Consider the following 12,125-nt stretch of genomic DNA (forward strand, 5'->3'; position numbering starts at 1 on the left):
GAATATTTCAAAAATATTTCTATTTGGCTTTGAAAATTTTACTTTCCTAAATATATATCATTAACATTTATTTTGTATTACTAGATACATATAGAGAAAAAAATATATAATTAAAGCATGACAATGGAATATCCATACCTGAATAACTATAATTTTGATGTCCTTGTAAATACATTGAGAATAAAAGAAAACAAGTTTTCCTAACTTTGTTCTCTTGCCAGAGATGGCTAATTGTCTCTATTCTCTCCTTTATCTAATAAGGTCCCCTAATTTTTCAATATTAGCTAGGCATATGTACACTGAGAAAATAGTTACAATTTCTAGCTTCCTTTATAGCCATGGCCATTTGACAAAGGTCTGAGCAGTCAGAAGTAGGCTGAAAGAGTAGGTAACACTCGCGGGAAGTATCCTCGGCTGCTGTGGGGTGAGGTAGGGGAAAGGGTATACTTCTCCTATCCTATTCTCCTTCCTGCTGATTGGAATGGGGATATGAGAGCTGAAGCCAGAGTCTTGGACCACAAGGCAAAACTGCATTTGGAGGTGGCAGGCTAACAAAATAGGAGTCTGGGCCTCTCCTGACTATTGCTCTCCAGTACAAGCCGTGGATTACCTATATTTACATGAAAGACAAACTTCTCTCTGTTGTTGTGACTTTTCCAGCTGCCGCAGCCAAACACAATCTTAACTATTCAGCTCTGAAAACACATTAGGTAAGTAGTCACCTGACAAACTCTGTCTGCTGGTTTCACTTTCTCTGGTGCTGGAAGGAGAACCTGGCTCTGAAATGCTGTTTCCTGTTCCTCCCATCAATGGTCGCAAATGGTTTACAGACACTTGCTCCATAAAAGACGTGCCATGTTTATGGAAGTACCACCATTCAAATATCTATGACAAATAGAAAACATCCTTCACTTAAGATAGGGCTGATCAGCAGATATGTGAGTTCAAATTAATACATTATCTCAAGATGTTCCTGTTTAAGTCAGCATTTTAAATGTGCTCTCCTTCAAAAAAAAAATAAGACAAACACAAGATTCCCCAATAACACATGCCAAACAAAAGTGAAATGCCTTCTTCATAGCTTTGTCATGAAATTTAGACAAGCTTAAGCAAAACTAGAAGGAATACACCTGTAAATAAAGCATTAAAAACAAAAAAAAAGGTTTCATCTGTAGGTAATTTAACTCTGTTATATTATATTGTCATTTTCTTCTATCTCTAGAGCATAGGTAAGAGGAAAACGAGCCTGAAACAACTAACCCCAGACGGTGGGTTAGACTAGGGTGAGAATGCCCGAATTTGACTCCTGATTTGGCTGGCTATTAGCTGTGGGCTTTGGGCAAGTCACTTAAACTCCAGCCTCTCAGAACCTCAATGTCCTACCTACTAAATATGGTTATACAAGAATGGTAAGTGCCTTTTGAGCAAAAAGTTACTGCTCTAGTATTTGGCAGTATTATTAATGTAGTTTAAGAGTCAGGTTGATTCCCATTTTGAACCATTTAAAAATCAGGATATTCACTTCTCTCCGTTTCCATGGTTCACCACTGTTACAAAAAGAAGCTAGTTCTCTGTGCTAAGTTAGCAGAATGTGTCATATTTGGACACTCCAACCTTCTCAACTGCCTTTGCCTGGCTCCTTTGGGTTGCAGCTTCAATGACACACCCTTGGGAAACTTTTCCTGATTCCACGAAACAGAAAGCTGTACTCACATTGGATCTGTGCTTTCCTTTCACAGGAATCTTTTCCCTGTAATAATTAGTGGAACAACTGATCTTGTTGCTATTCTTCAAGCTCCCGAGCATACCACCCCTTCAGGAAGAAGTAACACAAACCACACAGCTGGCTTTCTCATGTGCTTCAGGTCTCTACGAAAGAATCGCTGTTTCCGTGAAGCCTTCCCTAACTTCCCTGTCTAAAACTGCAACCTTTCCCTCTGACACTTCACATGCGTTTTTCTGCTTCATTTTCCCCTTCAGCATGTATCACTGATAGTAAAAACATACTATTTGTTTTACTTATTTATCTTTTACTGTATGCTGCTCTAATATAATGCAAGCTACACGAGCACAGGGACTTCATCTGTTTTGTTCATTGCTGTTAGCCCAGTGCTCGGAAATAGTGTGGCACCCAGCAGGTAGGTACTCGATAACAAATTGTCAGATGAATGAAGCAATGTCCACAGTCACCTTCTAGACCACGTTTCATGAGAACAGAATCTGTATTTGTCTGCTTACCATGGTATCCCCCAAAATCCAAAAGAATGCCTAAGAGATGAAAGGCTCTCTACAAATATTTGCCAAATGAATAATCAATCAATCAGGGACTTTATAGATTAAAACTGGTCAAATTATTAGTAGCTATTTTCTATGCTTTGACTGTAAAATAACTTTAATGTCTTCCTCCTCTCATTTGTGGTCCACATCCCTTAGAAAGTTAACTGACAGACTATTCTGCCAAATGTAGCAGACAAACGTATTACTTTGTTTGAAGAATAAGCAAACACATCCACAACTGCCTAAGAGATTCTAATCTTTCCAAAAACTATTTTGCTATGGTCAGAAATACAGGCGGTCCCACACAGAGAGAAATCAGGTTCTAAACCTTCAGGAGTGTTATTTTTTTGCTTCAGTAAACAATAGAATATGTTACAAAGATGGCAATATATGCAGTCACTTTGCACTATATTGCAGCCCAATTACTCCACTGACTGTTTAGTAACATATATAGGACAGTGCTAGAAAACCGAGGTGCAGAACTTTTTCTATCATACCACTAACATTTTATGCTCAGTCTAGCATGGCTTCTCTTCCTGAGTTAGCAGGCAGTTAGCTGCCTGCTTTTACAGAGTTACCAGGCAGTTAATCACCACCAAATACAGCCCTGGTTTGGCTCCTATCATGTTTTACTAAGAAGTGCGATGAAACCTCTTTAAAACAACCAGAAGAAATTACAAAATCAGAAATTATTCATGCGACAGAAAAGACAAGATTTATATCGGATCACAGTCAGGCACAGGAATCACAAAGGCAGCACTGACACACCGTCCTTCACTACATTAAATGTTGGTGTTTTTTATTAATCAATATAATGTTAGTCTTTTTCACCTTTTGAGTCAACTTTTCAGCACAAATGAGCAATGATAATAGTTGCTAATACTTATCAAGCGTTGTGCCAAGTCCTTTACCTGCCTTATGTCATCACCCCTTACAACAACCGATTTCAGAGAGGACACCTGCTCCAGCTCTAAATAACTAGCGATGGGTCACACCACCAGCACCTGGCAGAGTTGAAGTCAAGTCTGCCTGACTTCAGACCTGCAAACCACTACACAGCCTGCCTCCCAAGCTTACCTCAGTGTACATGTATGTGTGTGTATGTGTGTGTGTACAAGTTTGGTATGCCTGGGTGATAAAAGAACTTATAAACAATAATAACCTTTCCTAATGAAAACCCATCGGTATTGCGAGAGTAGTGATATAATTTAACCTTTAAAATTTTACTTCAATTTCCTAATTTTAAAGCTTTGGTTTAAAAAGATAATATGTATAATATATATGTAAATTTTCCTCCTCTTATAAATGAGGAAATTCAGACTCATAGCTGTGATTTGCCCAAAGCATCAGCCAGTAAGTGGCAGAGTCAAGATTTAAAACCACATCTTCTAGTTCTAAGACCGATGCATTTTCTACTACACCAGCTACTTAAAGATAGTTTATTTTCTTTATTTGGACTCATATGCTATTGACTAAATATGCTAAAGTATGTTTAATTATGAGTGGGCTTTATAAATCAATAAATTTTGACGCTTATATTAACCCATACTTTTCATCCTGAATTCCTCAATAATTTTTTTTTAAGTCAAGAGAAAAATCCCTTTCTTGTCCGGCATTTCACTTTAACAAAATGGTCAAGTGTTAGTCCTTATAAAAAAAAAAAAAAAAAAAAACCAAAACACTCAAACACAGATGCTGTTATTTCTACTATAGCTGGAGAGCACCACCTAGAGATGAGAAAAAAGTAGAGAAAAAGTCATTGGTCATGCATGTCATACTTCCAAAGATTTTTATGGGTAGCAGTATTTTTCCAAAGTTTATTCAAGGAAACACTAGTGCCTAGGGATGTTAATAAGGATTATAACATTCTAAAACGCTTTTTTAAATTAAAAATGCTAGCTTGGTCACACAAGGCAATGAGAAGCTGAATTAAAGTTAAAAAGGCTTCTTTAAGATAGAACTTCTCAGAATAACAATAGCCAAAATTCACCGTGTTCACTCTGTTAGTACCAGGCTGTTAAAAGCTTTTGCATACCTAATCTCATTTAGTCTTCATAATCCTATGGAGTAGATACCATTAATGTCCCCGCCCCCCAGTTTACATTTGAGAAAACTGGGACATAGAAAATTAAGTTGTTCTAAGTCACACCCCGAAAGTGATGGTTAACCTGACTCCAAATCCCTGCTCTTAACCACTCCAGGGAAGGTAACTGGCAGCCTATAGGCTGAATTCAAGACAGAGATAAATTTTTAGTTTGTCCAATGTTGCCAAGATTAAAGTATTATGAGATTTTATACAAAACTTTGTGTCTCCAGGTTCTCTTGGAATCATTTGAAAAATTGGAAGATCTGGTAATAATGGTCTGCAAGTCTACATGACAAGGATCAGCGGCAGCCCCTTCTAGAACAGCATGCATGGTCCAGTTTACCCGGTCCTCAAAGTAAATAAGGAATCAATTTTTAATCTCTGCCCTCGACACTCATGTTGTTTGTCCGGCAGCACCAAACTGGGCCCTGCAAGCATCTAGTTATCGACCCTCGTCCCAGGCCCCTACAGCAGACAAGTCTTTTATACGCAAATGAATACGGTCAACCTCTACATGTGGAGAGCAGAGGCAGTGGTTTTCCAAATGCTGAACACATTTTGAGAATGCTGATCCATAAACATTTATAATTATTGTAACCATATAAAGAGATTTGATCCTTAGATAAATACGAAAGCATGAAGGAAATGGAAACTACTTACAAATATCAGTCCTGATATCAAAGAAGATGTTCCCGTAAGTGCCACATAGAATTTGGGCGTCAATGAATTTAAAAATACTGTCACTGCCAAAACGGAAAAAAAAAAAATCAAAGTTTAAAAAAATGCGGATTCAAAGTACTCAAGTTACAAATATGCAATCTTTATGAGTAGAGGAACGTAAGTGGATTAATACCTAGTATGAGATTCACTTAATAAGTTGCAATTTTTAAAAAGATACTTTAAATTCCCATTGTATTCTACCCTTTAAAAATTTGACTTCACATATGTAAAAGGGACGGTTTTACACTGCTGATTTGTTAAGTAAGCAGATTAAAATAATTTAGCTTGCTTTTGAGATTAAAACTAATAACTTATAAATCATAATTTAATCATAATTTTGTAAATCTATGAGGATAGCTAAACAAACATCCTGTTGCAGGAGAGGTTTAAAACACTCCCCAATTATTTTGGTGAGACAGAAACCAGTGTTTCATAGTTGGAAGAAAACAGGGTGTGTATTTGGTATGTCAGCTAGAGAGGGAAAACAGCCCAGAGAGGGGAGCAAAAACTGAGCGCTCCCTCCTCGCCCCTGACTTACTGAAACTCTGCACAGATTCTTCACTTCAAATAACTGTCTCATAAATACTTTGGGTTTTACAAAGAAAGAAAAATTTATAATAGTTACCTAGTCTCATCTAAATGGTGTACCTATGTAACACGTAGAGAAATAAATGAGCTCAATGAATAACGTTTCACTGAGCGTATAAAACGCCCGTCAGCACTTCATTAATTAACCTATTACAGAGACAGCAAATTCGATGCTTCGAAGTGTACCAAGGCTCATTTACTTAGCTTGCTTTTTAGCATGTTAGTTATATCTGAATTTACATAATGCTTTTGTTCTAAAAAGTCCAAAATATTTCCGTGCATTATCCCCGTCTTTCGTGGCATCTCATGGAATAGAAATGGGGACATTTGCCCTTTTCGTGCCACAGAAAAATAAACCATGGCACTGACAGTCAGTCATCCCGTAACAGAAATGCTTCCGTCTTGTTCTGGGGTTGCTGTTCAGAGCTGGGGTGGAAACACTGTAAGCACGTGGTAAGCGGCCCCGGCTCCCATCCGCTGTGTCCTGACTACTGCTCAAGGGTGATTCTGCAGCACCCCACGAGGATCCCTTCCCACTCGCTTTGTACCCTCAGCCCACACTACATCGCAAGCTCTGCTTAAATGTTGAAACAAAGAACCCGCTGCGGTGGCGGGCTCTCTTAATCTTTACTACCTGTGCTCTTCTATTGTAGCACCCAAGATAAAGCCCCAAGCAAAGAACAGCCAAAAAATATCACGAAAACGATGGCTCGACAGAACTATTTTAAAACATGAGAATGGGTGGTTAAGATCACGGCATTTTCTTCCTTTCAGATCTCCGCTCTCTAAAGCGAAGCTCCGAGGCGCTCCTCTTCGTGGTCTGGGTCGGCGGTCCCAGCAGTAGAGCGGCGGGAGGCTCAAAGGAAGGGCTCCCGCCAATGGCGGTGGTGGTCGGGGGCGGGGGGCGTGTACAAATTCTGCCTCCCAGCTTGCAAGGGCTCCCCCTCAGTCCTACCGCCGGAAGCCCGCAGCCCGGCGGGTGGCGTGTCCCCGGGCGAACGAGGACAGCAGACTGAGGGCGGGCCCTAGCTGCAGGGAGGGGCCGGCGGCAGCAGCTAGGGTTTGACAGTCAGCTGCGGGGCTGCGGCCCGAGAAAAAAACCCACTCGGCCGCACCCCACCGGCTCCTTCTCCGAAGCCCACCAGGGACCCTGAATCTCTGCCCTTTGGCCCTTGCCCCCGGGACTTCTCCTGGCCCCCTTGCCCGTCCCCGGAAAAGTCTGGGCCTCTCACCCGCTGCGAAATTCTCACACAGCCGCAGCGGGACCCTCAGAGCGTAAAGCAGTCCCAGCCCCAGCCCCACCACGAACCACAGCGAAACCCCAGTCCCCGCCAGCCTGGCCCGCAGCCGCTCCCTCCAGCCCCGCGGCGGGCTCAGGCCAGGAGCAGGTGCCGGGGGAGAAGCCGCAGCAGTCGCGGCTTCAGCCAAGCCGCCACCGTCCGCCATCTTGCCGCTCCCTCGGGCGCCGGGCGCTGGGAGGGGGAGCTGGGCAGGAAACCCGGCGTCGGGAATCCTGGGATAGTGGCGGACCTGAGGTTGGCCTCCGTGAAGGCTGAGCGGCCCAGGGAACGGGGACCGAGATTGGGAAGGTGAAGGAGCGTCCCAGGGCCGGCGCTCCCCATTCCTTCCGAGGGTGGGAAGGGGCGGAGAGCGGCACCTACTCCTGCAGAAACTAGGCTAAGATGTGACCCCGGAGCGAAGTGGTGTTGCTTCCGTGCGAGTGAGGGTCACCTTTCAACCCCCTGCCCGCTCTGCTAGGCTTGGGAAAGCTACGGATCGAGCAGGGCCGAGCCACACTTCTTTTCGACTCGTCTGCCATGGAAATCACTGGTCCTGGGAAAACCTATTGGAATAGCAATTGCTATTCGGTCGCATGGAGCTCGGGCGCCAAGAACAGTCGAAACACGCGCCCTCCGTAGATGAATGAGGCAATGTACGTAACGGAGAGGACGATATGAGACTTAAAGATCAGTTAAGGCAAAGGCGACTTTCCGGGGCGCCGGCGCTCTGAGCCACCCCCGCCCCAGCGCCCGTAACTGACATGGCGCCCTCTGGTTCGGCGTTTCCGGGCGGGTCCTCCAGACGGCCCGGGCGGGTCTCTGCGGCGGCCCCCGCGGCGCTTCCATCACTCAGCTTCCTTCCCGGCCTGCCTCGCGCCCGGGCCGGGCTGGGCCAGAGTAGCCAAGATGGCCGACTTCGAGGATCGGGTGTCGGATGAGGAGAAGGTAAGGAGTGCACCTCTCTCACTCTCACCTCCTCCCGCGACAGGCAAAAGGGGCCCGACCCGGCTGCAGTGGGAACCCTGGGAGGGACCCCAGCAGAAAGAAGCTTCTTAGCCCGTGCTGGCATACGCCTGCCGCACTTGGGACGCTTTTCTCTTGAGGGGCTTGCCCTGGGCTCACAGTGGCCCCAGTTCCCCATTTCTCGACTCCTTCCCCCCTGGGCCTGAAGCACAGCCCAGTGGCCCTCCTGCAAAAGAAGAGACTTTCCCTTATTGAATCGTGCCTGTGGAGTCGATTAAGAGAGGGGACGATGGTGATGTCGCGACGCAGTAGGAGGCGGTTGTCTCACCGCCTCGAGCTGGTAGGGCTGACCCCATCCCCCCATTTTTAGATGTGATTGAGGCTCGTTTAGGGCGAGCCACTTCCTGGTCAGGGTGGCCTCTTAACTTCCCTCTTGCTCCACCTTCCCCAGGAAGTGATTTTGCTGTCACGACTCGTCCACAGAGCGAGGTCCCTGTCCGTCTCTCTCACACACTGTAGGCGAACTGATCGGCAGTGATAAATGTGTGAGCCTCATTGAGAGTTCGAGCACCACTCTTCTCCCTGCAGACGCTCCCTGGACTGTGTGTTCGCGCCGAGGGCCCCGCGGCGACTCCCTCCCTCGCGTCCTCCATCCTCTTAACGACAATAATTGAAAAATAATTTTCGTTTTCTTGTTAACCGATTGAGCGTAGCCAGCGGATTCTTTCTGAACTCCAGGATGGTTTATAAGGCACAGAAGCCTCATGTTAACACATGCAAGTCTGGACGAAGCATCGTGGCCTCTTTGATGCTCCACCGGGGTGTCTTTGATTATACGTGAATTTGCCAGTGTGTAACGTGTGTACTTACTTTTTCAGAAGTGTCTCAAGTATAAGAGCATATTCTGGGTTAGGTAGAATTTTTTCTCCTGACAGCTGCACACCTTTCTTCACAGTTGGCCAGGCTGTCACGTGACTTTAGGGCCTGCAGAAATTAGACTGATGTCACTAGATGACTCGCTGTAGGACCAGAGTGATGCCCTTTGTTTCCCATAGTGGCTTTTGCAAAGTGTGCACCCTTGAGTGTTCTATAAGTGTATCCTGGCTCTTTCTGTTTTTCAATAAGAGCGATTGGGTTGGTGGAGGGGACTGTTTATGATCCAGGAGTCCTCTGTATAGAATAATTTGATACAGTACACCTACATATGGTGTGCCGTCTTGAAATGCACTTTAGTGTTAAATTGTCTCTTTCTTGGAAACTCTCATACCTGTGTAAGGTTAGGGGGAAACGACATTTTACATGAATTTGAGCTGGAGAGGAGGCTATAAGGAATGCTTGTTCTAAGGCAGATAGGACTCAGGTGAAATTAAATTACAGTGAACATCAGGGTTAACGCAACACTTGTGAGCCCAGCTGATGGTCCACGTATTTTAAGCAAAAATATCATTACAACACAATTTCACCGAGCATTTAAATAACAGTAAACTTGGAAGTTTATTGTGCCCAAACGAAGCTACATTTACCAGTTTCTCAAGTGCGTTTGTCTTTGACACTGTGTTAGAATGCCTTTTAAATTAAACTTGGGACTATATATGTATATATATACACACATGTATATGTATATATGTATGTATGTACTTCAGAGTGCAAATTAAGATCTCTGTGAGTAGTGACAGTGTTTATAATATTAACAGTATTGATTTTATGATAGCAGATAAGACCTGGGTCCTCCTATTTCCCAGCACACTTCTTTTGTTGCTTAATGAATGGCATAGTAAGCACATCAAAATTAGTAAGGTAAATCTGCCCAAAAATGTTGACGAATTTGATGTTCAGTAAACAGTTTTTAGATTAACCACACTATCTTCATTAGTGTGGATTATTAAGAATAACTGAAATAGTAAACGTCTCAGTAAATCCGTATGACTTGAAGTTTCTGAAGTTTGTTAGATTCTCATTTACAGAGATGAAACTGATATGTATGTCTTTCTTGTGGATCTCTAAGTAAAAAGGAAGAGCTTTGACTTGTAAGATTTCTTCAGTTCTCTTTAGCTTCACACCTGACTTGCCTCCTCTTCCCCCAGGCTTCCTTTTAAGTGAACTCAAGAATTGAGAAAGTATTTTTCTAACAAGACTTGTTGAAATGAGTATCTTAGCATTCAGAAACAATAAGTAACCCTTAAATGAGATTTTTATCCTATAAAATTTTAACAACCAAGGCGCTATTGCAAACATTTTTAAAAAGATATTTTTAGCCTTAATTTGTATTGATTCTTCCTTGAAGGAACTCTTAAAGTTTCCATTTTTTCTGTTTTTAACTAAGACCTCAACCGCATTTGATTTGGGGTTTTTTTAGGCATGTATGTCACGATGCCAAATATATTTTAATACAGCTTTTTATCTTCCTTACATTTTCCGAAAGCACTGAACCCAGAGGCGAATTTGGTGATTTCCTTGCAAGTATTTCTATAAAAGCTAGTAAGATCGACCATTCTCATAACTGACTGCTGAAGTTTTTATCACTTCATAAAGAGGAAGTTGGGTTTTTTTACTTCTGCATTGTTACCTGAAATGGTCATGATGAGCTGCACAAATAAAACAGGAAGTAACAAGTGTAATAATTTGTAGAAGTAAATGCCTTTAGCCTTATCCTCGAGTTCAGCTTCTGAGAATGAGCTCTACTCTTCTAGCTACTAGGACCCTTCGAGTTACTTGGTTCCAGATGCTTAACAAGACCAAAATGATAAGATAACGTAATTGGGAAACTTGAAATATGCAATGAACTACTTGTTTGGGTTCTTTGCATGTCTATTTCCTTTATTTCATGATTCAGCGTTTTCTTGTCCTCAAGATTATATCGGCACATAATAACACGAAGCTTAGAACTGGATCGCTTGGCCCTTTCTCTTCCCATCTCCGCCCAGTTCAGCATGCTTGCATATGTTAATAGCCAGCATCCTCTTAGATCTGCAGTTAGGCTCAACACAATTTTCTTTTATAGTTTCAGCCTTTTGCCTGAAAATGCGCTCAGGCTGCCTTTGGCAGCCACTCTGCTTCCTGTCACAATGCTGCTCTCCCTGCACATACAGGGAGTCCTGGCCGTTCTTGTACACTTTGTGGGTTGATGATCGCCACACTTCTTACAGAAAGTCTGTAGGGTTTAAGAGCCTTCACCATGTTGGCGAGAGTGCTCTCTGCATGGAAAGCTGATATATCATTTTTAAAACAAATGCAGAGAGAATTTTAAGGCTGGAAAAAAAAGTACAATTAGCATATTTTTTTCCTTTAGCTTAACTAATGGTAAAATTTGTGTACAACCTCAAAAATACCATAACTGAAAAATGGATCTATATGCTTTAGGCTTAGACAATGATACCATCTTTAAGGTACTTTTTGAGAAGCAGGTTTATCAAAATTATGTAGGAGCATGTGGAAAATGTTGCATATGAATACAGAAAGGGCCCTCCTAGAACTCATGGAAACTACTTAACACTTTGAAACTAGATTTCCTTGACTTTGATTACCCCCTTAACTTACTAGTTGAGTTATTACCCTTGTAGTAAGCCCTAAAGCTTGTTTGCCGCGACATTTTCTAACAAATCATTGATTAGTATTAACACTGCCATTCTTTTATCTTCACTTTTTTTCAGTTAGCTTTGCTTAGTAGTTTTCATATAATCTGTCATAAAATCCTTGGACAGGGGCATAAAGTCTGAGCAGGTACAAAGTCACATATCTGATCTTTGGTTATGAATGTAGGTTTATTATTTCCTTTAGACAGTCCAACTATTTTATTAGGGCCAGCCTTAATGCTAAGCAAAGCAGTGTAATTTGTCAGAAAATTCTGACCCCATGTTTGTCTGTCTCGGAAGCCACGTTTTTTTTTTTTTTTCACTATACTTTGTTCCACCCAACAGTGAATGGGGAGGGGGGTGAAAAAAAGAGGCCTCCGCTGAATGAAGTATAAGTAAGGTTTTGTGATGTAGAGGGAAAGAATGATTCTGCATGTCAGGAGATTTGGCCTCTCCCTGCCGTGCTTTTAACTACCAGTGTGATTTTGGAAAAAAATCACTCACCTCGATGGGCTTCAGTTTTCCTCTGAAATAGGGAGGTAAGAGGAATTGGGTAAAACCAACCAAACAAAGTTTAATGAACTTTTTCAAACTCTGATTTTAAAAAATCTGTTTTAAATATTGAAACATTAAAATATT

At 42.5% G+C, this 12,125-nt stretch overlaps 2 protein-coding genes across 6 annotated transcripts in view; one reads left to right on the forward strand and one right to left on the reverse strand.

Moving 5' to 3' along the window:
• Positions 1–7,412, reverse strand: part of ST7L (suppression of tumorigenicity 7 like) — a 62,663-nt gene extending 55,251 nt beyond the window's left edge. Inside the window, exons 1-3 of one of the 5 annotated variants that reach the window (XR_006656797.3) lie at positions 6,904–7,152; positions 5,024–5,106; positions 723–885 (exon numbers count right to left, since the gene is read on the reverse strand). Coding sequence is in view for 4 of the 5 variants with exons in the window: in XM_024570633.4 (XP_024426401.2) it covers positions 723–885; positions 5,024–5,106; positions 6,904–7,117 (460 nt within the window). In the remaining variant the exon portion in view is untranslated. The other 4 variants (XM_024570633.4, XM_045203390.2, XM_045203392.2 and 1 more) reach the window with 4 other exon arrangements.
• Positions 7,413–7,759: 347 nt separating this feature from the next.
• Positions 7,760–12,125, forward strand: part of CAPZA1 (capping actin protein of muscle Z-line subunit alpha 1) — a 34,299-nt gene continuing 29,933 nt past the window's right edge. The window contains exon 1 of the mRNA XM_024570091.3: positions 7,760–7,896. Coding sequence (XP_024425859.1) covers positions 7,858–7,896 — 39 coding nt within the window. The 5' untranslated portion in view covers positions 7,760–7,857. The remainder of the gene's footprint in view (positions 7,897–12,125) is intronic.

Source organism: Desmodus rotundus, chromosome 12 (assembly GCF_022682495.2).
Source record: "Desmodus rotundus isolate HL8 chromosome 12, HLdesRot8A.1, whole genome shotgun sequence".
In the NCBI taxonomy this organism is placed as follows: domain Eukaryota; kingdom Metazoa; phylum Chordata; class Mammalia; order Chiroptera; family Phyllostomidae; genus Desmodus; species Desmodus rotundus.